Genomic DNA, 25,856 nt, shown 5'->3' with positions numbered 1-25,856 from the left:
AGAAGCAGAAGAAGCAGAAGAAGCAGAAGAAGCAGAAGAAGCAGAAGAAGCAGAAGAAGCAGAAGAAGCAGAAGAAGAAGAAGAAGAAGACGAGAGGGAGGACAAGGGGGAGCTCTGAATCGAGGCATTGGAACAGACTTGGTGAGACAGCAAAGCGTACTATACGAGTTTTTGTGGACAGGCAGACACTGGGCCTCATATATTAATGTTGTTGAGCTGGCCGTGCGTAGAAATATTGGGAGACGACTGAATGTTGCCGAGTCACCATTTTTTGCCCGCCGTCTCGCTGAAGGTGACTAGATGAAGAACTATCTCGTTCAACCAAACTGCCCAAAGGATCCTGTGGCCCTGAATGAAATAATTACTGAGCCGAGATTGTCACCAAAAAAGACCGCCAGACGACCAACATGACCGGTGGATTGAAATCTCTTGTTTCTCGTTGCTGATTGATGGCCGTTGGATCCCCGTCGTCCCTCGCGCCACCGCGTGCTAAGTGAGCCGTCGGGCCAAGACAAGACGCTAAGAAGACGCACGGAATAGCCGGTCAACATCTTGGGCCTTGGCACCGAGGCCAGGCCAGGTCCACATCGGCTGGACACGCCATAATAATTCCACTATGGTCTCACCGTTTTGCGTGACCACGGCGCCGACGCGCTGAGCCTGACAGGTGGAGTCTAGTAGTCGAACATTATGGGCAAGGCAAGCATCCTCCAGCAAGCTCTCGGAGATGACCATACAAAGAATTACGTACAAAAGTACTGGCCCCGAAAGCTCACCAAGCTACTATGGTACCTTGAGGTCCGCCGCAGCTATTTCCCCAATGCGCCTCGAGGCAAAGACCACGCTGTACGTAGCGACAGGCGGCTTGTTGTCATTACGTCTTGATTCCCTCTGCGAGAGTCGGCTCATGTTCGCCAACTCCAGTCTTGAACTCGACAAAGATTCACTCCGCTGTAGCCAGTAGTCGATTGGGTTTCTCCCACATCAAGATGAGATTAGCTTTCGCCCTCTCCTTGCTGCTGGTTCTAATTACGTCGCTCGTGCCCAAGCGCAGGAATGCAGCAAGAACACGCCATTCCCGAAGGGCTGTTGTAGTAAACGGGGCTTTTGCGGTTACGGTAAAAATTGTACATGGCCCTGAGACACCCATAGTCTAGGACCAAAGGACTGACACAGGCTGCCAAGTTTGCGACGAGGACGTCTGCGTGAACAACTACGGCGTCAAGTCGGAATGTGACCCTGACGGCCCAAAGAGTTCCTTTGCCGAACACGCAATGTGCCCTCTCAATGTCTGTTACTCCAAGCACGGCTGGTGTGGCGTGACCGAGGAATTCTGCGGTGATTTGAAGATCAAGCCTCCGTCTTGCTGTATATCGCATAGCATCGAACGCATTGTGGGCTACTACGAGGGCTGGTCCCAGCGTCAGGCTTGCAACTCGTCCATGCCCGAGCAGATACCAACGGGATTGTACACCCATATCAACTTTGCCTTTGCCATTATTGACCCGGCCAACTTTGAGTTTCTGCCGGCATCGCCTGTGGACACCAGGCTCTATAGACACCTCACCTACTTGAAGAGAATGGACCCTGATCTCAAGGTCCTCATTGCGATCGGGGGTCGGACCTTTAACGACCCGGGACCTGTCGCCACAACGTTTTCCGACATTACGGACAGCCAGAAGAAGTTCATCAAGTCGCTTGTCAGTTTTCTATTGACGCACGACTTCGACGGCGTCGATCTTGGATGGGAATACCCCCGATCCGAGGAGCGCAGCGGGAGGGAAGAGGACTTTAAGAACTTGCCTACGTTCATAGCCAACCTCAAAAGGCTCTTAAGGGGACCGGACGCGACGAGCTTTCTATCATCTTGCCTGCCTCATACTATACGCGCTATGGCCTCTCTGTGTGTGCACGTGGTGCGCGTACGACGCTGGGTCACCTTTGCTAACTGTGTCGTGCGCAGGGTATCTCCAGCATTTTGACATTATCAAGCTTACGAAGCACGTCAAATTTTTCAACATGTATGTGACGCCCCCCAAGTCCTTGAATATTTTGTTAGTTTGCTTAACATATACGGACTGACCCTTCCTCGTGCAGCATGGGCTAAGATCTCCACGGTACGTGGAACAAGACTAACGAATGGTTTGGCTCCTATTCAAACGCCCACACTACGGAGATTCAAGACTCCATGGACCTCATCTGGCGTAATAAGATCAGCCCGGAAAATGTCGTGCTTGGACTGGGATTCTACGGAAGCTCATTCACGGCGACAAGTTCTGCCTGCCTGGATACCGGCTGCACATGCCAGTCGGGTGACCTGAAACAGAAGTGCAGCGACAAATTGACTGTCATGCTCAACTCGGAGATTCTGGACGTCATCGAGAGAATATGGGCCGGGCCAAAGCTTGAAAAGAAGGCAGCTGTCCAGATGCTGAGCTTCGGTGGCAACAACTGTGTTGCCTACTACAACAAGGAAAACCTCAAGATGAAGGTTGAATTCGCCAGGGATCAGTGCATGGGTGGTGTCATGGTATGGGCGGTCTCTCACGACACTTTGGATGCTCGCTTCTCAAAAGCCGTGGGCAAGGCAGCAGCCCGCCCGTTCATATCAACATCGGCATCAATGACCCTGAGCACGATGGTTTGCAAACAGTCACTACCAAGCATCACCAGGGTGACCTCCCAAACTGTGGGTCCACAAGGGCAAATACAAATCCTCCTGTCCCGAGGATAATTTTGAGATTGGTTCTCTCAGAAAGTATTGCCACAGTGGATATCAATCGGCTTGCTGCACAAAGGGCAGCAGCAACACCAAGCTGTACGAGGGCTGCTCCTGGACAGGCGGTGGCGAAGACTGTGATTCTGAAACTTGCAGTCCTCCGGAAGACCTCCTGACTACATCGGGCTCGGGAAGCGGAGGTGCGATATGCAACGGGCGAGATAGCCTCCTGCACCTCAAGGAGCAAAAGTCGCACTGTTGTCCTGATCAGACCGATAACCAACGCTGGAATGACTGTGGTGACTATAGTTCATACGGCCCAAGTCCAAGCGACGACGAGAGCTTTTGCCGGTGCGGATGTCCTAGTGACCATATCCGTGTGGCCATGGACACCAGCAGCATGCAGACCTTTGATGACAGACCCCTTTGCAAGAGGGGTGGCAGGTCGCACTGCTGTATACCTAAGTCGCAGACTATTATGAAGCGGGAGACGGACGAGGAACTGGACCTGCGCGAGACGCTGGCCGACTTCCCCAAGAATTTAGTCTGCTAAAGCGATTTCGGATTTGATGACACTGGTATCCGGCGACGCTCGTCTGAGATCATCGATGTGAATGGAGACAATAACGATACTGCTCCTCACTAATATCAACACTATCATTCTACCTAAGATCATCACAAAACGCTTCGTCAGTCACACCACCCACACTATCCCCGGAGCCGTGACTTTGAAAGATCTTAAGAACCCTAGCTTTCCGTTAGAGTGTCCGGTAGCTATTCCAAGAACGATATTGTTAGGCTAATTAAGGCACTACTAGTGGCTGAGACTACCAGGAATCAAATCGATATATATGATAATCTTGTGCCGGATGTGTTTCCTAGTCTAACGTGGGCTAACTTCTATGATTATCTGGAAGACGAGGGAGCCCTTGCGAAATGGGGTTACTATCAGCTATCCCAGCTCATCGCCTGCAATCTTCCAGACTGGAATGGACGCGGGGGGAAAGCGTCACAGAGGACTGCTTGTGCGATACTGTGTACTGCTGTCCGGGAGAAGGGACTTATTGCTCCGATGAGGGGACCGCACTCATGAAGCGCAGTCCCGAGAAATGTGACATTGAAGGCGGCTCGGATGCTTTGGCATATTTGGAGGAGCGTGGCGACCCAAGACCTTATACGATCAACTTCCCTGATAGTAGGACATTTGTTGTTTGTTCACTCTCAGTAGGTCCTGCTCTGGTCCGTCACACTTGTACACGGAAGCTCACGCTAACCACTCACGACGATTTAAGTGTCCTTCAGCAGGAAAATGGCCGGCAAGTAATCGTACCCGGTCGGCTGTCTACCGATCTAGTACCAGTCCCGATTGCATCGAGATGAGAATTGAGCGCATATTGTCAGACCCAAACACAACAAACGGAGCTTATCACGGTGCGTCAACCATACCTTTACTAACCTTGCTTGACCGTCCCCTGCGATCTTTCTCTGTATTGAAATGAATATCCTCCCCTATTTCAGCAAATTGTTGAGCTCAACACAAACCATCGCTTCTTCACTGCTGTAATAGGCAACGTATTGCCCTCCAGAGGCAATGTTCAGGGCGGCCGTATCAGGCTGGTGTCCCAAAACTTGCTGTCCAACTACCCATTAAACATGATATTGAACTCATTCGGCAATGGCTGGACGTCCAAAAGCCCTCTTGAGCGTACCTTCACTGCTCTAGGCTCTCACAATAATAAGGGCTCATTTGTGCTCCTCCAAGGCAGCTTGAACCTATGGAAAACCGTCTTAAGTGACACAATGCCTGTGAACAACTCAAAGACGATTCTTGTTTTCTCGCACCCCTGAAAATGAGCAGCTTTCATACATGACTTGATTTTGAGATCTTTTTGTGTCTTCAGTCTGAACTGACTGTGGACTAGTGTTGGCAACAACTTGAAACAACTAACTTGGAAAAATACAAAGAATTGAGGGACAGCAATATGGAAAGACTGCTTAGCGATATGGATATTGATGATAAGTTCTTGCTGGGTCTAAGAAACGTAAGTCATTTGGCTCAAGACTTCCAGTTCAAAGAGAAAGTATAAAAACCGTGTGGCTAATTGCACTATCAGGGCATCACGCAATCGAGTATCTCCCGTGATCCCGATGTTTGGTATTATCTCTTGACCATAGACCGAAATGTTAGAAGGAAGATGCGCTACCTCCAAGATTGGCACTGGTCATCCACGGGCATTGCAGACGACCTTATTTCGGCCTGGGATGAGTTCTTCCTGGATCTTCTCTAGGAGACGGTAAACTATGCGCGGAACTTTGTTAAGCGGTAGGTGACGAATGCCAGGAACAAGCACAAGGGCATAAAACATTAGGATGTACTCATCTTCCTTTCCAGGTGCAGCAATCTGCTGCGGTACGACTATGATATGGAGCTGCCGCGGGACCACAGACTGATCTGCAGCGATTGTCGAAGGCTCTGCGCAGAGGACTTGAAGCGAGATAAGCGAAGCGAGATAAGCGGTAACTAAGAAGTAGGGTAAGTTTATGACCGTACTCAAAGGCAAGAAGATGATAGAGTACTTGATAGCTATGTTTTAATCTTTGGTTTTTATTGTGCAAGTATGATATAATGTAGTCCAAAAGTGAGCGGGTCCCACAAGTGAACGAGTCACATTCCTAGTACCTGTATGACAATGTGTAAAAGAAATCAACCACAAACCTTTAAATCAATTTAAACTATGTGGAATCTCCTTCTTCAAGATGCAGATTCAATTTCCTGACATGTACGAGCATTGTCACCGGGTCCTCCACCAATACCATATCGTCGCGCGCGTGTTTCTGGCCTTCTCGTACGACCACCGTTTTGATTTGTTTCAGCCCTTAACTGCTCCGTTGCATCTATTTGAGACTTCAAATCCTTTGCTTGTTCAAATATCAATGATTCTCCATGCAATAGCTGCTTTCTTTTTTCAAAGCGACGGCGGCTAAGGCGCCCATTTGCATCTCGAAGTTCGGCCAAATCGCTCCGCATCAAGGTCTGTTCGCGCACTATCATCATCATCCCCTCCTTCAACTGCTGCATGCTAATAAGAACTATTGGTAGCGAGCTATTGTAGTATCGCATGAAACGATTACTGATATAATCAGTCTGCGAAGTAATTTCAATTAGCTTGCTTGGCGTCTTCGGGACACAGGGTGGTGGTGAGCCAGCAGAAGAACTGTAAGACACATGTTGCACACAGCAGAACGCAATAGGTAGAAACCAGCAATAGCCTCCCGAATACCCTTTTAAGAACTTCTGTACGGTGATGTGAATTATCGCAGGTTATGGGACAATATGTGGTGGTGCTGGTGCTGGTGTTCTTGCACTGAGTCTTTAGATCAACCAGCCTTAGATATCGAATCTCACGAAGACAAAGAAGAGAGTGGCATCCTTCGGCTTCACTGGACTATGATTTCGACTTGCTCGATATAGATATGCTAGAGAAAGTAGGGGGTGGACTTGAGAGCTATTGGAATGATTCTATAGCCACTACTGGCGGTGCTTCGAGTTCTCACCAACAGTAGCGGCACAGCTAGTCATATAGGCCACGTGAGAAAATATGTACCTTGAGATTGCGGGAGATAGTAGTTCATCTTGCTATATAGTACCAATGATGAGCGCTAAGCCGCAGACATTAAGACCTTGCTGCATACGATGCAGCCAGTCTGCTCACAGCTTCCGTACAGCCCACACAAGTCATCCAGCCATCGCCTTCGCTTAAAAGATGAATCCTGTAATCCGAGCAGTCTTTTTCCAATGAACGCTTTTGCAGATTACTAATAACCAACTTTTCTTTTCTTGACAGCGTTAAGGCAGGGGAGGCCTCGGCTTCAGAGGAGGTCTGAAGCTGTTCCGGCCGGAGGGTGGACGACCCTATTTGCGGGATTAACTCTGACTGGGCTGTAGCTGTCGCCAAATCCTCAGTCTTTTCTGCTTCGGGCTCCGGCCCTGTTGGATCCTCCAATATCTCGTCTGGTTTACTATATCGCTCCGATAGCTCCGGTTCGAGATACAGCTCGTCGAAATTAGCTGGCTCTGGGATAGGTGGCGCAGTTTCAACAGAAGAAGGGGAAGGAGTATAATTCGACATTTGAAGGCGGCAGAACTCTTCCACCATGGCCTTGGATAACAATTTCGACAGGATCCCGGACGATTCAAAGAGATCTAGGTATCCTTCTCGGTCGAGCGACTTCGGCTCCTCAAACAGACTGCGGACCCGAGATCTGACCAAGTCGTAAAGCCAAACATCATCAGCTCTTGAAGCCAACCACCGTGCAGCGCCCTTCACCGCTCGAAGGAAGATCAATGGAGCAAGTTGGTCCGAGAAATGCACCACTCGTTTCTTAGCTAGTTCTGTAAGGCCGGTTGCTTCATACATGTTGGCGATGCTGTACGCGCAAAGACCCACTTCCAGAGGGTGTTTTAGGAAATTTCCTCCGTCAACGGCCCCCTGACGAAGCGTCTGGTATGTTCCTGTGTATAGGTAATGCACAAGTACATGACCGGCTTCCCGTGGAAAGTCAAGGCTGGCATTGTTGCTCCGTGAGCTGAAAAGTGCGCTCAGCTTGGGGATCGGTTCGAGAAGAGCAAGTGGGATGGCGAAGGACGCGCTATCATTGAAAATGAGATTGCATGTACGGCTTAGGTAGGGTCTGCAAAAAAGTTAAATAGAGTGATCTTAATGTGATTGACAGCATTGAGACGGGGCTTACGATGATTTGGGACCCGCGTCATGGTCCTCGAATGGAGGTACTACCTCAACAACGGGCATAGTAAAGAGAGCCAAACTCTTCTTCTTCTTCTTTACCATCGACATGGAACGATAGAGTGCGTGGTCGTACTAGGAAGTAGTGGGTGACGCCTCTTCAATCTCTCGTTGTGGCAAAGCAAATGCAGGCTACTTTATTTATATACATTCGGTGATAAGGGTTCTTAGTCACTTGATTGGATGGTTATAGACGCGGAAAATCTGCAGACCACCTCGTATTGAAGAACGTCGAACGTCTCACACGACTGAGACATTGGCGGCACGGATAGAATACTGAAGTGTAATCTGACCACCCGCATGTCTTCTACCCTTAGGTTCGCTAAGCTGGAGCCTTATCTTTGCACTCTAAGCCAATCATTGCACTTTCCGCTTAATTCAGCAAATATATTGTCCATTGATTTTAGCGCCCCTGGCCCCCGGAAAGAAATGAATGATAGGGCTAGATTCGTTCCATAGGCAGACCGCCCGAGAGATAAGCCGCCTTTTGTTTTGTGGAGCGTGGAACGCCAGTATGCAGATAAGCCGCACGCGTTCGGGCTGCCAGGCTCATGCAGTACAAGGCAACACTCGCAGCCATGATGGCTCGCAAGCGACGGGTGAGGTGGCGTACACGTGAGAGAAAAATCGTACTCAATACTGTTACAGCTCATGCTTTTCTAAGCGCTCTCTCGGAGTTATCCGGCATTTTATCAATCGCTACTGAGCGCAACGCTCAAGACCACCAGCTGAATTGCGAGTTATCGGGGACGAAGAGGTTGTTTTTCAGGATGGAAAGGCAGCGGCAACGGCAGGCGACCTACCTGCAGTGTCGAATGAGATAAAATTAACTTCAATCTTACTGCATGGCTATTCCGTCCATAAGAGACGTGTCAGTGCATGATGCGGCTTCTGCAGGTAGCCAGCACGCTCTGTAATGGTCGTGACAGACGAAAGAAAGTCATTGGACGTACATTCTAAATACATATCTCACCCTGCCGCATGCGGTTCAGCTCCCTCATTAGAGGGTTGCATACCCCGCTCAGGTTGCGTTTTGGCTCGAGTGTAACCTGCAGACCAGAGCAAATGAACATGTTCATAGCAAAGCGTCCGATGAACAGCAGGTCAATGTGGATGAGACACACCTCATGGACAGTCTCGAATAAAACAGAGTCATGCAGCTACGGCCAGTTGGGGATAGTGTCACTGCAACAGCGGCTGAGACATTGTCACAGACGGAATGTAGAGGTGGGAGTGTGGTTGGGCAAGAAATATATAAATTATCAGGATAGATTCCAATCTTCAGTCAAGGTTGCGTCGAGCTTTGTCAACACCAATTGTCCAACGACACCTTTGCCTCGACATTTTCCAATTCCAGTGGAGTCACTTACAGTGATTTAAGACGGTTCGCACGATGAAATTCGCACACCTCTTGATCTCTGCGGTGGCGGCGTCGGCGGGACCGGCTGCTTACGCCGCCTGCCAGGCTGCATGTGCCACGACTTTGCTTGTCGGTCCTCTGGGTGCTGCCGCATACGCCGCCTGTCAGTCTGCTTGCTCCGCTACACTGGTCATCCCAGGTCTCTAGCGCGTAGGGTCATTGAGTGATTACCAACGGGCTAGAAATTGGTGAGCTTGGACCTTGTTCTCGTCACGTTCGACCACTCATTGACATTTAGAGGAAACCACAGAAACCCTAGTGGAGAGCGGTAGGATCATCGGAGGATCAAATCTAGCGCAAATCTTTCTATGCTCAGACTGTGGGTCTAGGAGATGTGCCAGTCGGTCAATTTTTGACAGAAACAATTCAGTCGCGCTGTTTCATGAGCTTATGGAGCATCTGGCATGCCTTGAAAGTGCATGTACACCGAATCTCAATCTGTCAGCTTGCTAGGACGCGACTGTGGTCGGACAACGCGATGGCCCGAGGCATCAGAGCCCCCCTAACACGAAGATACCTCGCGGCCACCAGGAACCGCATATGTGGGCTGTGGGATAGCTAGTAGGCTGATTAAGAAATCTTAGATACGCACCTAGATGCGTAACACGTGATACTTATTTGCGCACCTATTGGCCCCCTTCTGTCGTCATTGGCGTATTCACGATGGCGGCATGGGAATCACAGGGAGGGTGGGTAGAATCGAATGGTTTGGCAGTTCAGACTCGATGCGACCACGTCACTGCCACTAGGGCTTTCCTGATGCCAGAGCTAGACCACTTGTTGACGCGCACAGTACGGAGGACACTTTCCGGGTAACTTGTGAAATTTCGCTCACCAGCAAAGCGAGACCACGCACTTGATCCTGCCCAGGGCGTGCGCTAGTTGTTTATTCGCCGTATATCTCGCCAGAACATCAAAGCCGACATGACGAACTGATCCATAATCCTCTCCTTTCTTTCTCAAGCACCGCCAAAGACTAAAAGACTCTGAATTTTAGTTCCTCCAAAGCCTTGCCGGCGTAGTAGGTCTCGGCCACGATGAGACGGGAACTCAGCCACGACCATGACGTTGACATCCTCCGCATCAATTCCGGCTTTGCGCAAGAGCTGCAACACTGCATAGAGCGTATTCCCAGTGGCAAGAACATCATCGACCACGACCACTGACGCGCCTCTACACAACACATCGCGCCCCATCTCGATCCGTTTCTCTCTTACCTTTCTCGATGTCTGGGACGAGATATGCGAGGAGTCCTTGGCGACGGAAATAGTGGGCGGAGGAAGCTTGCCGGCTTCGCGGATCAGCGCCAGTGGCACACCGACCTGCGCGGCCAACGCCGATGCGTAGACAAGGCCCCCGATCTCACAACAGGCCACTGCATCAACTTTAGCCCAGTCACCTGTGAAGTGACTTTGAAACAGAGCCGTGCTCAGAGCCAGCCCGCCTGGCTGCTGGCAGATGTCGAGGACGTGGCGGAAGTCAACGCCCGTACGGGGAAAATTGGGCACCGGGCGAACCATACTGGCAAGTTGCTGCAGGTCTGAGTTGATGAAGGGAAGGAGGAAGCTTTCGCAAAACGTCTTGGCTCCCTCGGTTCCGATCGTTTCGTTGCTGAAGATGAGGCTGGGACGGCTGTTGCAGTCTTTGCAAGCTTCGCCGCCATCGATGCCACTGTTGTCCGTACCGACGTCAGCACCGCCTGGGCTCCCTCGTCGAATCTGCCTCATCTTTGCACTAGCTTCGATCCTAACCTCGAGCAGTCTGCTATCTGGTACCAAGTGCGATAAAGCTGCAACCGGTGCTTCGTCTCTCATCCCAGTGATGAACAGCACGTCCATTTCGACGGCGCTGTCTAAAACGTTGAGAAAGTGCTCCTCTGGCAGCCGGGGTCGTTGCTTCACCTGTGCTTGAAAGTACTTCGATAATGCTGACCGGTGAAGCTCTTTGTAGGCACGGTCACAAAGTAAGCGCCGAAGGTCGGCACCGTTAGCCGCTGCGTACTCTGCCTTGATCGCGTCGCTGATGCTGACCGCACGTGCCTTGATGTCTTTGTGGCCGCCCGCGAACATGGGCACCCAAATGTCGGCGCAATAGTCCTTGCCGGCACAGCTTTCACCCGTCACAAGAATGATGAGTTTCGGCTCCACCGGAGCCTTTGGGAGCGGGCAAGCGTAAGCCAGTACATTGCCGGGGTCCAAGCTGCGTTTCAGGCGGGCTAGGCGCGGCCCGTTCCGTCCAAACACTTCGGCTGCTAGTTTAGCGTCTCGGGGATCCGGCCCGAGGTCGGCGGCATAAGCCCCGCTGCTCAACGGCAACAAGTTCCTGGCAACGTTGTAAACCCACTGGACGGCAGCTCGAGCAATCTCGCTATCATCTTGGTCGCGGAGCCAGACACCAGTGATCACACAAGCAAAGTCCCAGTCTCGGCAACCGAAAGCCGTGGTAGCCGCCGCGATGTCCCCGACCGCTCCGCCACCTTGCAGCAGGTGCAGATAGCAAAGTGGCGACGGACGAGTTGCGACGGCGGCCACCAAGATATCGGCGACATTTGCCGCTCCGATACGCTTCAAGAATAAACAGCGCTTGAACGAGGAGGTCTTGCCGCCGGCGTGTCCGCCATGCATTCCCGAGATATACATTTCGGCCTCAAACAAGCCGACGCCGTCCACGGTCTTGGAATGGCCTTCCAACCCCAGTATTGCATCAACAGAACGAGATTTAGGGGTAGGTGTTTCCGCCGTGAGCCCCGGTGGTGTGGAAGATTCGAACATGGTCACGCCAAGACGTAACTTGTCGGTCTCCCAGTAGAGATACGCGTCGACCGAAATGTTGCGCGGTAGCTTCCTGGCAACGAGTTCATCGAAATCGCTGAGCTTTAGTCGCGCTTCGAGAGTATCGCTTAGCGGAACAACCCAATTGCGAATGGAATAGGTTGGAGCTGAGTAAGTTTTGAAGGTAACGCTGACAACGATGCCAAAGTTGGTCCCGGCGCCTTTCATCGCCCATAGCATGTCGGCTTCGTTCTCAGGGTGCACGGCCACGGCCGGCCGGTGCTGGCTTGGCACCTGGCCAACGCAAAGGATCTGGCTGGAGGCGACGCTGACGACCACGGCACCAACAATGGCGTCGCACGAAAGCCCGTGTACTCTAGCTAGATGCCCAATGCCGCCTTGTAGCCACAATCCGGCGCCCACGCTTGGGCGAGCTCCAAGCGGCACTGTTACCCCCGCTGCCATGGCCTTACGGACAATATCTCCTGATTTGCACCCGGTCTCGGCGACAACCAAGGGACCGGAATTGGAACCTGGTGCACCACCCTCTTTGCCAGTGAGTACATGTACCTTATCAAAGGCGCCCATGTCGACCGATACGACGTTCGGCCACAGACAATGGCCGCTGTGGCCCCCACCGAGCACAGTCAAGCCCAAACTATGCGTCAGAGCCCACTGAACGCAACGTTGGATGTGTCGAATCTCCGTCGGCCTGACGACCAAGGCGGCGTGGTGAAGGCAAGCCTCCCTGTTCTTAACCCTAACGTCCCCGGTCGCAGCGAATGGCACCTGCGCCATCAGGTCTGGCAGCGTGGTCGCATGTCGAGTAAAGGCCAACATAACGTCGGGAGCGCTGAAGAGGAGATGGTCCGGATGGACTTTCTCTCGATGTCCCAAGGCGCGGCATACACTACGCCACTCGGCTTTGAGAGTCTTGTTTTTGTTCAGATTCGGCATGGAAAATCCCGCAATGAAAGGAGTGAAACAGTCCAGTGCTTCGTCGCTGTCCGCCACGCGAACAACTCCCGAAGGGAAAGAAGCTGTTCTATGGCTCGCCATGCCGTCGAGGTGTAGTGTCCCGTCGCGATGGAAGACCACCACCACTCCTTCTCCTGGCCGTTCAACAAGCCTCTCCAAGGCTCTTTCAATACATCTGCGCTTGTCTTTCATGCCGTACATGCTATGGCAAAATAGAATGACGTCAAAATTTTTGACGCCAGCACTCGTGTCGGTACTAGTATCGACCTCTGCGTAGAATGGGATTCGCTGTATGTCGGGCGGACCCTCCAGGGAAGGCAGTGGCGACTCTGTCTCGGAAGTAGAGCAAAGCCATTCCTCTAAACTTGCAGCAAATAATTCGTTCGGCTCAAGTGCAGCGTATGTCTTGATCTTGCGTCTCAGACAGTCTGGGAGAGATCCAAGTACACTCTTCGGGCCAGGTCCAACCTCTAGTACCGAGATACTGACTCGAGAGTTGAATAGGAGTAGTAACAGCCGAGAAAATTGAGGTACGATAAAGTCTTGGTATGTCGTCCAGTTTAAACCCTGCACAAATATGTCGAAGCCAGCGCGATACTGCGAGTCGGACAAGGGCTGCCTGTGGGAAGACGTCGCTTCTTTGGCCTTCCTAAGGTTCCACTTCAGGGAGTTGAGAGTGGCCATGTCTTTTTTTGTGGCGCTGATATATCGCACGTAAGAGTGATGATAGAGGTTCGTTTGGTTTGAGTTGGTGCAGTTGAGAGTGGTGGGGTTGTCCCACTGGCGGCTTCTTAAGTTCTGTTCAATCCCTACCGTGCGTAGTAGCTCCTGGTTGATAAGGGTCTCATGATATGCCTCCTGCGTGAAATTGATCTCGCAGAGGGTGCCCGCCAACGGCGGGGAAACCTGCCGCAAGACGCGGTTGGCTGCAAAGGACGAGGACATGATGGGTTGCATGATTTCAGCACTCATAGAGTTGGCCAATCTGCTTCCCATGCGTGGAATATTCCTTATTGAAAGCGGGTGAATTCTGCCAACGTCTCTCTGCATATGCGGGAGGCCGGGCCAATATCCACCTACAACGTAGGACTATTGGAGGATCAAAGCACATGAAAACCATCCCACGGCTTCTGGGGGCTTATTTTATTCACATTAGACTCGCCCTCTACCTCCCCTGCTGGTCCAAGACGTAAATTCGGCCTTTGCCGTTGCCCTCGTCCGTGGCCGTTCATCTTCTTGCACAACTCTAGAACCACGTTGTCATGGGTCAATCAGACGCATCAGAGCCCAGGGAGCAGCCTCTCCTCACGGATAGCATTGTGGGCTCCTCTTTCACCAGAACCAGTTACACCCGCAACCGCAACCGCAAAGAGGGAAAGCGCCGCCGCATCCTCAACAAAAACGCCCGACAGTCGCGGGTCAAGCCTACCACAGGAAAGACCAATCTACTCCCCAGCCAGAAGTCATCCAGCCCCATTGTCGACTTCAACGACATAGGCAGGTCGAGCAGCGCCACCCATGGCCGTGCCAACGAGACCCCCAAGCAGGCGAAGGAGCGTTTAGAGAAAATGTGCGGCGCCGTGAGGACGTTACTCGAATGTGTGGGTGAAGACCCCAACCGCGAAGGCCTGCTGGCTACGCCGTCACGTTATGCAAAGGCGTTGCTATACTTGACCAAGGGCTATCAAGACAATGTCAAGAATGTCGTCAATGATGCCTTTTTCTGCGAGAGCCACAAGGGGATGGTTATTGTCAAGGACATTGAAATTTATAGCCTATGTGAGCATCATCTTGTGCCTTTTACTGGAAAGGTAGCTCTCACTCTCACTCAAGTTTCCTACATCCGCCGATGCTCACTGTTACTCTTAGATGCACATCGGCTACGTCCCCTCCGATACTGTCATCGGGCTATCCAAGCTCCCGCGCATCGCTGAGATGTTCTCCCGGCGACTCCAGGTGCAGGAGCGCCTTACTCAGGATGTCGCTCAAGCCGTCATGGATATACTCAACCCACAGGGCGTCGCTGTCATCATGGACTCGGCCCACCTGTGCATGGTGATGCGCGGCGTCGAGAAGACATGCACCACCACCATCACCAGCTGCGTCCTCGGCTGCTTCAAAAAAGACTCTACGGTACGCAATGAGTTCCTCAGCCTCGTCAATTTCAATAGAACATGACGACAGTAGCGAGACATGGTCGGGATGCCTCAAACTTGATGGTAGATTGATGGAATAATCCTCGGAAGTTCTCGTGCAGTTTACTCCACGGATTAGTTGGCCCGCCGGGAGTTTGTAATCGGGACCCAATGTATGAAAAACTTCCCGCCCAGCAACACACCTAGTTATTCAGGTGCCGCCGCAGTGGCAACATCGCGGAGCTTATGGCGATGTTAGTAGCGGAGACTAGCTGCGCGAATCGGTCTGCCAGGACTCACCTCCCTGTCAGCCCCGATGTTGTACCTTTCTAGGAAACAAAATCGCTTAGATCATTTCCGTGCTCCGCTTGGAATGACGTTGCATTACTACTGTGTTCTCTCGTTTTCCAGACTACTGATGTGATAGGGTGGATAGACTACCCTACGGCGCCATACCTACGAGCAGATGCAAGACAGCAAGCCCTTCAGGGGGTTCTTGAGAGGCAGTATAACATTGGATTTGACCTATAGCCATGGGTTTGAGATTGCGATAGATCTGCAAACATGGTGAAAACAACCGTGAGAATTGATGGAACCGGCGAATGCAGGTTGTCAACAGAATGCCCACAAAAGTTGCCTCGTAATCTGCAATGGACGGCCTCCCACATAAGAAAAGGGGAAACACGCTACTGCAATTGCACAGGCAATCACCCACGACGCAATGACCATTTAGCCTATTGGCTGAGATCTTGTTTGAGCGTGATGACCTATCTTGAGCAACAGCGTTTGAGCGGTTCAATGACGAACTCGGTGTTTGAGCAACGATGATAGCCATCCTGAGAAGATTAGCTAGCGCAAAAATCGGCTCTGGATCATTGTTATGTGAGCCAAGGCGCACGGGTTCGAAGTCCTTCCCGAGCATGGTCTCAGCCCGTTCGCCAGATTCAAACACATTTTGCCACCAGGCCTTCTCGTTAGAGTACTCGTTTGTGACGCGCTGCATACCTAGATGCGAAATTAGGTCTGAGTAGCACGAATAGGATTTTTTATATTTGTATCTCTTCCTGCCCGCGAATGGACTTGGCCTTCGATTCGTCTCATTAGACCATTCAGACTCACCTCTTTGTATCTGAAGTGAGAGTGAGCTACGTACTTGTCGATAAGAGTGACTGGTTCCCGATGTTGTCGAGTGGGTGTACCACTGGGGATGGGAGCCATTCAGCTGTTGTACAAATTTCGTTACGCTAGATCCTCTTTACCCAAATCTGCTCCGTTTCCTTCTTTGCGTACTAACTTGACGTCTACCTAAGGCCATGTTCCATCGTTTCGGCAGCAGCTTCATCAAATAAGAGAAGCATCAGCTTGGGGAAGTCAACCTTACTGTCAGACGAATGTTTCAGGGCGAGGTTGCCTTTGTATTAGAAATTTGCTGGACTTCACGGCATCTTTTGAACCGTTTTTCGAGAGCAAGCAGCGAAATGGGAATCGATCACAAAGCAATACATACAAAATCCTCCTCCACGTCCACCGAACCATTATAGAGGCAGTGTAAGTCGTTTGCAGCGATGACCAGGTGCTTCAGGGAGTGTCATCCTCTCTCTGAGGCAGTCAGCGCAGTGGAAGACAGCGATTCCATACCGACAGATACGGGTCAAACCAATGTTTTAAAACAACCATCCGCCATCATTTTGTCTTTCTTTCTGCCTTTGAGCTCAGCGACGAAATAAACATCTCTTTGATAGCTTCAAGACTGCAGCCGAATGTCTGAAGAAAGACGTACTCTAAAAACAGCGGTCTGACTTTACTGCTCATTATACTGACCAGGTCATATGAGGACAGCATCTCATGCGCTAGTCGTGTGAAAATCTGGGGGACAACTGAATAGTCTATTCGTAAACCAATGATTGTCATGGTCATGTCAATGATCAGATGTCTGAGCTCCTTGCATGCCTGGAGGAGTGCGCAATATGCACAGCGAGTCCTAACCAAAGTGGGCAAAGGCGTGGGACAAGCTAGGAACAACGACGGAGAGGGCTTGCAGGAGGACGACGCGCGGCTGGAAGGAGGTTGAAGTACTCACAGGAAAACTATCTAATTAGCCATTACTCTATAGATAATGCGTTGTCATGGTCAGTTGAACCCCCAAATAGCCGATGTTAATAACTCAAAATCAACAATTTCTCTGTTCTTTTCGTCGCTAGGTGAGCACGTAATTTTATTGGAACTGCCAACAATGTCTTCAATTCTCCGATCTCTACTCGGTTTTCTGGTCGGCTCGGGATCAAAATCCAGAGCAGACTGCTGGCCACCCTCGTGGACCTTGGCACCGGAACCTACTGTTGCAGGTACAAGTTTGGTCTCAGTACAGAGCGCAACCTTCGTTCCAAAAGCGCTGTCGCATTTCTGCTCTTCTGTTTTGCCACCAACGCTGGGGTCCCATTATTCCTCCCCCTTTTCCCTCACAGCCAACCCGGCAACTCTTGCGTCAAGTGTCAGAATGGAGTTGAGGTGAGACGTTTCCAGTTCTAAATACTCCTTTGCATCTCTAATTTGCGTTCGCAGTGAGTGATCTTGTCTGAAGCTCTCAAGCAGAAGAACGCGGATATCTGGATGATCTTGGAAAAGTGAATCCCAGTCTTCTGTGGTCCCAGATAATCTGTCTGGACTTGCGAAGTATTGTACGACAAAGTCCACATAGAACTGTCTCAGCTTTGCAGCTGATGCAGTGTTGTCCAATGCGTAACGCACGTTATCGCAGGAGACGGCCCTGCTGAAAGGTGTACCTATGTGTAGTTCATAGAGACGGCTCAACGCGTAATTCTTGAACTCGCCGCACAATAGCTTGTCGCCAAGAACCCAACACTTTGCGTCAGTGCTAGAACACGATGTCATTAGTGCAACGTTATATTTCCGTAATACATCCATTCCACAAATAGTCCAAAGACCGTGGGGTCATCTTCTGGAAGCTCAACTTGCCCATCTCGGTTTTCCTTGAAATCCCACGAACAGGCCGCCTGCAAGAAGGGGGAGTAGTGTGAGATCAAGTTCTTAGGCAGACACCATTTGTTGGATACGCTTGTATTTGTACCCTCTTTCAATGAGGATCGCGTACCAACATAAATTGTTATGGCACTGCCGCGGAATCTATCTAGATTAGCAACGTCCAGTCTCGAGTCCATTTGGCAACATACAGCTCCAATTTCTTTTTGTCGGTTCTTGGACTTCTGTTCCACAATCCCATAGGGAACGTAAAGGAGAGCTGACTATTCGCATTTGCAGGTAGATCAGGCTTGCCTTGGCTATAATCTGCGAGTCTGTGTTCCTCGAGACTGAAGGCGCTGAACTCCCCTTGACAAGTGATGGTCTCGTATTGAAGAAGAATTCCATCGCAGAATTCGCGGAACAAAGTGATTTTCTTATTACTTGTACCAGGTGTCGCATTGCTAACTGCTATCACTGTTGATCAGCCATAAAGACTCGGGGATGCGACTATGTTTCAATGGAAGGGAGGCGTATATGAGTCGTACGGGAGCTGCTTGCAGTACTTAACATATTTGCCAAGTATTTTTCCAAAATTCACATCCGTGAAAAGAGGCGACGGAGAAAATTAAAGCTGAAGAGAGGTGTAAGGACGTTGAGTTAGATGTAAATAGTTGGATGGCTGGAGCTGTCTAGAGAGCAGAGCAACACCTTCCCCGCTCTCTATCTAATCTTAGACACCTAAGGCAGAAAACATCGAGTAAGTAGCCCAGACCATGCCCTTGTCTGGTACCCCGTGACCCCTGCTTACGGATAATATGAAGATGATGATGAACAACAGATCAGAAGAGAAGGAAGATGATGAGTTCTCTATCTGAAGAACATGCTGATGCTATCAAAAGAAGGAAGAACGCGATAGCGCGAAGATGCTGCCTTTGAGGGCAGCTGTGGGCCTAATGTGGAGCCTGACCAATCAGAGCAGTGACTGGTCCAACAGTCACTGGGCCTGACACACAACAGATAATCTGGTAATCGAGCTGCTACTGATTGAATTGTCAATTGTGATGAAATCAAAAATCCTGTCCATCGTTTTCTCCACGATACAGTTGTCATGGCACCAGTTTGGGCAATTGTACAGAACCTCCAGCATATCCATATAAGGAACCATCAACAGCGAATACGAGATATCTAGTACAGCAGCATCGTCGAAACACAACCAGGCAATCTCGCTGCTGGTGGCAACAGCCTCCACGGGTCACCATGTTTCCCCAGCGTGGTACACCTCGTGCAGGCCCAGGTGCTGGCAACTGGGAGCAGTATGCGGGAAAAGACCACACAACATTAGCAGCACAGCCTCATACTACATGAATAACACCAACAGCGCAGCAACGCAAGGGAGCTGAGCCTGTCCGCAATTGATGGCCGTGAAAGTGCAGGAAGCGAGAGGGCGCCAAGCGGGCTAGGCGACTAGCTATAACTATCGGCCACTCTCTGCCAACAAAAGATCGAGGCGCGAAAAGTCCTTGGTGATGAAAGCTCACATGAAACCCCCACATACAGCTCTAAATTCTCCACAGAGGACATGGACGCGCCGTGAGCGAACTTGCCGATCTGATTCGGCGTGCGGGGCTACTTACATGCGCGCGGGGAGTCGGACGGTGGTCGGCGCTAGGCGCCTACGTACGGTTTTCAGGGGTGAATACCATGAGATGGTTTTCCCATAGACGCCTGGTGACAAGGTGCGGCTAAGTAACAAACACATCAGTGAGGCCGTCGCAGTCAATCTCATCATTGGCGCCCATCTGAAGACAGACACCCTCACCTGGGATGGCTGATCCTTTGAGTATCGCTGCGGGCATCATTGCTGTCATCACAGCCACAATACAGTCGTCCGAGGCACTCTATCTTACGATTGAAAGCTTCAAAAATTATCCAAAGAGAGTCCAGGACCTTTCGAAGCAGCTCTTGGGCCTCACAGAGACTCTTGCTTCCTTGCGTGAGCTCTCCGAGCAGGATGAGGGTCTGGGCACGCCCTTCGAGGTTCCTTTGAGGGAATGTAGGGCAACATGCGAGCAATTTAGAGAAGCTCTGGAGATTCACCGGCAGCGTTTGAGCAGTGGAAGGAGCTTTTATGCGTGGATCTCGTTCAAATTCAGGAACGGCGACATTGTCAACTTTATGGAAACCCTGGCTGTGTACAAGTCCACCATGGCAATCGCCATTGCCGATGCGAACCTGTACGTCATCTTCCTAGGTTCTGGCCCAGTGTCAGGCGCGGGCGTTCAGCTAACCCGTGCGCTCCCAGGCGTACATCGAAAGTCACACTCAGAGTTCTGAACGAGTACAAGAGAGGTGTCGACGCAACCACCGAGAATCTGCAGAACCACTTTGAGGACGTGTTGGCTAGACTAGACGCCCTCCGCGAGCCTACCACTGGCGGGGAGCAGGTCGCGGCGCACTCATCTATCCATCTGGAGCAGATGCGTGACGAGAAGAACAGCATCGAGTACTGCCTGCAGATATGTCGCCGATTCCAAGCCGACATTGAACAGAGGCAGTTCCAAATTGCCCAGGATTGTCGGCTTCCCGTGACGGCCAGCAGCCACGCTAGATCGATGCCGACAAAGGATATGACTCTGGCGGGTATGACAACCCTGTCGTGCCTGAAAGCATGTGGCTTGGAGACGGCCCACGCCATTGGCAAGCTCAGCCAGCAAGCGATAGTAGCACAAGGCCGGTTACTCGAAGAACAAACCCCACTCCCCCAGATTACACGACAGCATTCGTCTGACGAGGACCTCGGCGTCGGGGATGAAGAGCCGGTGGATGGCCAGGCGTTCAGAGCTCGTGAAATTGAAGGCGAGCTCGCGAGCGTGAAGCAATTGCTGCACTTCTGCAAGGAGGCGTCGTCCCGTGCCACCCCAGATCGAGTGCACAACATCAGAGACATTAGCGCGGGGGACAGATCCCAGCAAATTTGCATTTCTTCTGTGGGCGATCTCTTCAAAATACGAAAGGCTCACGTGGGGGATGGCGCGCTCCAGATGTTCGGCTCATTTTCCCCAGAACACCTGCGTGATATCACCATGATTCACTCACGGGGACGGGATGCAGCAGTCACCGAGCAGGCGGGACGCGGCGAAACGCAGGGACAGTTATTAGATGGTCAGGTCCAGGCAGGCAGCACCAACAGGACCAGGTGACTCGCGAGAATAGAAAACTAAATGTATGCCCCAGTTTCATGAATCCGAAACTCTTCGACTCTGTTCCGCAACTGGCCCAAGCCTCTTCCCTGCCCCGGGAAAGTGTGGCTCCGTAGAGGTTTGTGTGCGCGACGCTGCCTGGGTATTGTTGCTGCTCACAGATGCTCCAGAGCCGCGTTGGCTCAGCATCCGGGTGAGTTCAGGCACCGACTCGTCCGACCAGGCCCCCATGACTTGCCACGAGTCGTCCTCCGCCACCACGTCCTTTGCGTCGTACACGTGATCTCTGGTCGACATCAAGAGCTGCACGCCATTTCTGCCGCATCGTATGTCGGCAAGTCTGTGCGTAGGTCGGGCAACATCCACGGCAGTGTCGGAAGCTGCGGTGTCGGGCGGGGCTTCACGGCGCTCGTGCGGAGAGCCCGGCGCAGGGATGGGGCCCATGATATCGATGGCAGCGGGAGTAGCCAAGAGCTTTTCGAGGGGCGAACGTCTCTGAAGAAAGAAAACAAAAGCAGAAAGCGTGGAGGATCAAGTCGTGTCGGTCTACGTATGAATTGAGCAGATTGGCTTGGGAGAGGTTGGGAGAAGAAGAGGCAATTGCGGAGCGACCTGCGACGCCTCCCGTAGGACGCAAGTCGACTAATTAAGCTAGTGGACGGCGGCTTTTGGCCTCGATGAGTCGAGTCATGGTCAAGGGAGTGTGGGCCAAGCCTGGCCATTTATGGATAAGCGCGGAAGTGGCCGCTGGTAGCTGGGGCCGGACTTAAAATCGCCCATGTCGCGTCCGACGACAGCTGCTTGTGGCCATGTAGGATTGAATTGGCATTCAATGTCCATAAACGGACACTTCAATGACAGTCTGCGTATAGAATCAGGTATCCTTCCCAGTAGTGTGATAAGTCAAGGGCCATTTTCAGCTCCTAGACAGACTATATCTAGTAACAGGATCTTCCCGGATATGTTTTGGGATTTCGGGAGGAAGAAGTCCCACCACCAAGCCGATTGACTACAAAGCTCTGCCACTATATGAAATCACGGTAGCCGCTCTGCCATGGAACATTTACAACGGGAGCCCGAAAACAGGGAGACCTGCCTCAGCGTCTGCCACAATATCTTGACACACATTGACACAACCATGTCTGCCTGGCCTCGGCCTGCCGCGACTCCGGGTTTCCATCGCAGCTGCACGGTCGACACGTCGCAGAATGACATCACGGGCACCGATGTCTTGACTGTTGTCGTATTGAACGAATGCAGAAAAAGGCTCCGAGAACTTATTGCTCGTCTCCAGAGCGTCGATGTCGCGGGAGGGGTTACCCCATCAGGTGACATGAGCTTCACGCAGACAGGCCATCAAGAGCGCGATGTACGGCAAACCATTGACCCGAGCCATGCCAGGCTGGGCGTCTTCTCACCATCTCCTATCGATGAGCGAGTCACCGCCAGCCGCACGCATGTGATCGAGGACATTTCGGTGGGTGACTACGGGATGCAAATACTGAAACTGCCGGTGGGAGATCTCTGGACGGCAAAGAGGATCAATGTCGGCGAGCGGGCGGTGCAGCTGATTGGGACGTTCTCGGACATGTCCATGCAGAATTGCCTAGAAAGACTGTGATTTGAATTCACGTGCGCTCCCCCGCGCCAGCTTAAGAGTCACCAACAATTCTGGCCGCGTCTCTTGGCACACATATTATACTTACTCCCTTCGGCAATTTAAGATTCCCCTTCTGGCGCGAAGTAAGCCCGCCTTCGCAAGCTCATAGTAGAGCATTTTACTTTAGCATATATAAGGACGTAATATGAAGTATTGGATCGGACACAATTGCACAATTCGGTGAAAAGATGTGATGTAGCGTTCGAGTTAATGATGAGGTATCGAATTAAATGCCGAGATTGGTAGCACAGCTTTTTTATCTCTTCCTCTTACAACAGTGAAGACTTCATTGACCGCTATAGCCTGGTGATGCTTCCTAACTATGTTTCAAGCTTAAGCATTTCTTAATTGTCAATAGCTTCTAGATTCCCTGAAAATAACCATGTCAAAAGTCAAAATGCTAGCTGCCATCAAAATCCCATAGACAACAGGAAATCAAAAGCTTATAATCGCCGTGGAAGACCAACAACAATCCTGCGTAGTGTAGTTATACTCTTTCTAGAATTATCAGCAGTATTAGAAGAGTATTTTGAAACGCGTTCCTCTGTTCTTAAGACTACTATTGGGCTTTCAAGACCTTTTCAGAATTGGATCATGCGACTGGGATCAACAATACGCTCAACGTGTTTCTGGACAGCCTCGAAGCACATGTACCCACAACTCTCACTCTCCAGATGATTCATAACAGCAGCAAGAGTTGTAAACTCACTGCCACAACGACGGTTTGGGCAGTGGTAGAGTTTCTCCTGGTGAATAGGGGAGTTAAGGTGTTGGTTCAAGGATGCAAGTTTACCAAAGAGGCGATGACAGAGATAGCACTCATAGGCTTCGACAGCGTGGTTCCATGCCCTCTCGTTGGCCTCGTATCTGATAGTGCCCGACCAGGTAAGCAGCTTCTTGGAGATTATGCCATTCGGATCACGACGTCGGACAGCCTCGTAGAGTTTATCACGGTCTAGAGGGGCCCAGGAGTAAGTGCCACGCTCTAGGTGGTGAATCAAGCCCGTGGCTGTTCTATACATCTCCTTGCAGAAAGGGCATCGAATGTCGCTGTTGCGGTGGAGCTTGCCGTGCAGATGCTGTTAGATGTTAACCCAGAAGTTGGGGAGAAGACACGGAGAAGCCGGGCCTACCTGATTGATGCTGTTCCAGTCCTGGAAATACCGATTGCAAGGGTCGCAGTAGAAGTGCTCCTTGACCTCGTGGTCGCGTAGGTCATCCTCGTCATTAAACGCGTCGTCGCAGCCGTCACACTCGTACTCTGGCTCTCCGGACTCGGAGGATTCGGCCCAGTGGTCCATATCAGTCATGTGCTGCTCCACAGCGTGCTGGCTGCGGAAATAGCGGCCACACGTATCGCATTCGAAGTTGGGGGGGTCATGACCGATGGCATCCATATGCTGCTGGCGTGAATGCCAGCCAGCAGGAAATTTGCGCCAGCACGTCCCACAAGTGAACATTGTCAGGGCGTAGGAGAGGGTTCTTGGAACCAGGTAAGGCGATGGTATCGTCGCTACAAAGAGTGACTGGAGATAAGTTGATTGTGTAGGAGTACAACGACGACGTGCCAGGAATAAGGCGGATAATAGCACTCTACATGCGCTGTGGTCATGTGGCGGCCTGTGAAGTTCGGGTCTGGTCTAGCTACCGGGTAGCTAGAACAGAAGCTGTTTAACTTAGTTATGTTGAAAGACCGCGGTGGTAGTACTTGAGCGTCTAAATATTTGGGTTACAGGTGAGTGCAGAAAAAGTTATTTGTGCGCTGATGATTATATTAATAACTATTTTTCGTGCGTTCGCTGTTACTATCCTGTGAACCGTTATTTAGTCCAGATAACATGACGTTGCCGGGGCGTGTAGAAGCTGTGTTCGAGGGACTCGACGAGCTTAGCGATTCAAGCGCCTTGGAATCTTGCACTTTCTCGGGCGGTTATCTAAGGGTATACGGATAGATATTGGATGATGGCCGTGAGAGGAGTAGTGTGGACAAGGGGTCGCGGGGCTACCCGGCGATTTGTGGACTTACTAGGGGCGATCATCGACGCGAGCACACTCGTTCGTTCCAAGGCCCACAAGCTTTGGGACTGGAACAACCACGAGCATTCTATGATATTCCACAAAATTTGGAGCTTGAAACTACACTTAGTCACACAGCCCCTTTCGGAACATGCATGTCAGAAGGCCCTGAGGCAGTTGTTTCACACCGCATCAATGTGAGCATGCCGCCTGGTCGTTTTAACAGCCGGTCCTTGATCCAGTCACCCTGCTCACTGCTCACTGACGATTTGTACGAATGGCCGGTTCCGACTAGTCACCCTACTCCCCTATGATTGGTGCGAATCTCAGTCGTACGACGCACCTGATACCAACTGACATGGGACAGGCGGCCTTACATTGACTTCCATGCGAGCTAACCCAGACGTCGACCTCAGTCCTATGTACCCTGGAGCGGAACAAGGGGAAGTCTTGCCACTCTCCCTGCGTCCTTCAAAAACCATAAAACTGTGGCGTAGTCACAGCCTGCATTGTGCAGTCACGTTCAAAATCAGTCTATCCTTGCCGCAGTGCTTAATCACTTTCAGTTGTGTTCAAACCACCTCACGTACGGAGGCAGTTTGATTGACTGGGCCAGAATGCAGCCATTCCAGCTTCTGGTTTAAGCAGCCCCGATGACCCACTGTGGCCGCATTGCATGTTGTTGGCAACGAGGGGCCTGGTCCGAAGTGGAGCCTCCAAACAGGTGTCACAGAGTTGGCAGGTCCACCAGGACCACCACACCCTCTCAGTTCCAATCCTCCAGTGCGGCGCAGCCACACGACAAGGACCCCTCAGCAAGCGCCTGCATCGATGGCGGAGCAATCACACCCCTTCTCTTTAGTCTCCTGTACTCGTAGTGGCTGCCACCCCGAAAGGAACCGCAGGTACTTACGTAGTGGTTGCCTTGTAGCAGAAGAAACAAGTGGCCGCGGGTTGCCTCACAGGAGCGAATCAGCGATCGACTGATGGAGTGATGACATGTCCAGATTGTCCAACGGCGAATCAGGTCAGGCAAACTGAGGCTTTGGCCTTGAGCTTCTCTAGCAAACACTACCAAACCAACCCCGGTACAATGAAACATTATCTTACTGGGATCTTTGCTCGTACCTGACCGTGTCAATTTGTGCACGAGCCAGGCAAGAAGCGCCA

General features: G+C 51.4%; 6 protein-coding genes across 6 annotated transcripts; 4 read left to right on the top strand and 2 right to left on the bottom strand.

Annotated features, from left to right (window-relative positions):
* On the top strand, positions 1-3,272 carry J7T54_002745 (putative class v protein; the record flags this gene model as incomplete). Its single annotated transcript, XM_051510425.1, has 5 exons — positions 1-141; positions 1,186-1,905; positions 1,964-2,021; positions 2,257-2,652; positions 2,771-3,272. Coding segments are annotated over 5 exons (1,817 nt in total), but the record flags the coding sequence as incomplete, so codon positions are not given.
* A 6,631-nt stretch (positions 3,273-9,903) lies between these two features.
* Positions 9,904-12,774, bottom strand: J7T54_002744 (uncharacterized protein; the record flags this gene model as incomplete). The annotated part of the gene is made up of 1 exon (XM_051510424.1): positions 9,904-12,774. The coding sequence occupies one exon, from the start codon at positions 12,772-12,774 to the stop codon at positions 9,904-9,906; it is 2,871 nt and encodes a 956-aa protein (XP_051358679.1).
* A 1,181-nt stretch (positions 12,775-13,955) lies between these two features.
* J7T54_002743 (uncharacterized protein) lies at positions 13,956-14,871 on the top strand (the record flags this gene model as incomplete). Its single annotated transcript, XM_051510422.1, has 2 exons — positions 13,956-14,504; positions 14,563-14,871. The coding sequence occupies 2 exons, from the start codon at positions 13,956-13,958 to the stop codon at positions 14,869-14,871; spliced, it is 858 nt and encodes a 285-aa protein (XP_051358678.1).
* A 4,763-nt stretch (positions 14,872-19,634) lies between these two features.
* J7T54_002742 (uncharacterized protein) lies at positions 19,635-21,010 on the top strand (the record flags this gene model as incomplete). Its single annotated transcript, XM_051510421.1, has 2 exons — positions 19,635-20,044; positions 20,113-21,010. The coding sequence occupies 2 exons, from the start codon at positions 19,635-19,637 to the stop codon at positions 21,008-21,010; spliced, it is 1,308 nt and encodes a 435-aa protein (XP_051358677.1).
* Positions 21,011-22,148: 1,138 nt separating this feature from the next.
* Positions 22,149-22,631, top strand: J7T54_002741 (uncharacterized protein; the record flags this gene model as incomplete). The annotated part of the gene is made up of 1 exon (XM_051510420.1): positions 22,149-22,631. The coding sequence occupies one exon, from the start codon at positions 22,149-22,151 to the stop codon at positions 22,629-22,631; it is 483 nt and encodes a 160-aa protein (XP_051358676.1).
* Positions 22,632-23,251: 620 nt separating this feature from the next.
* On the bottom strand, positions 23,252-24,067 carry J7T54_002740 (Zinc finger protein 2; the record flags this gene model as incomplete). The annotated part of the gene is made up of 2 exons (XM_051510419.1): positions 23,252-23,749; positions 23,804-24,067. The coding sequence occupies 2 exons, from the start codon at positions 24,065-24,067 to the stop codon at positions 23,252-23,254; spliced, it is 762 nt and encodes a 253-aa protein (XP_051358675.1).
* Positions 24,068-25,856: the final 1,789 nt, after the last annotated feature.

Source organism: Emericellopsis cladophorae (genome assembly GCF_022114955.1).
Source record: "Emericellopsis cladophorae strain MUM 19.33 chromosome Unknown NODE_99_length_40770_cov_114_344998, whole genome shotgun sequence".
NCBI lineage: Eukaryota > Fungi > Ascomycota > Sordariomycetes > Hypocreales > Bionectriaceae > Emericellopsis > Emericellopsis cladophorae.
The sequence above is the reverse complement of the archived record's forward strand: the minus strand, read 5'-3'. Positions and strand labels throughout refer to the sequence as shown.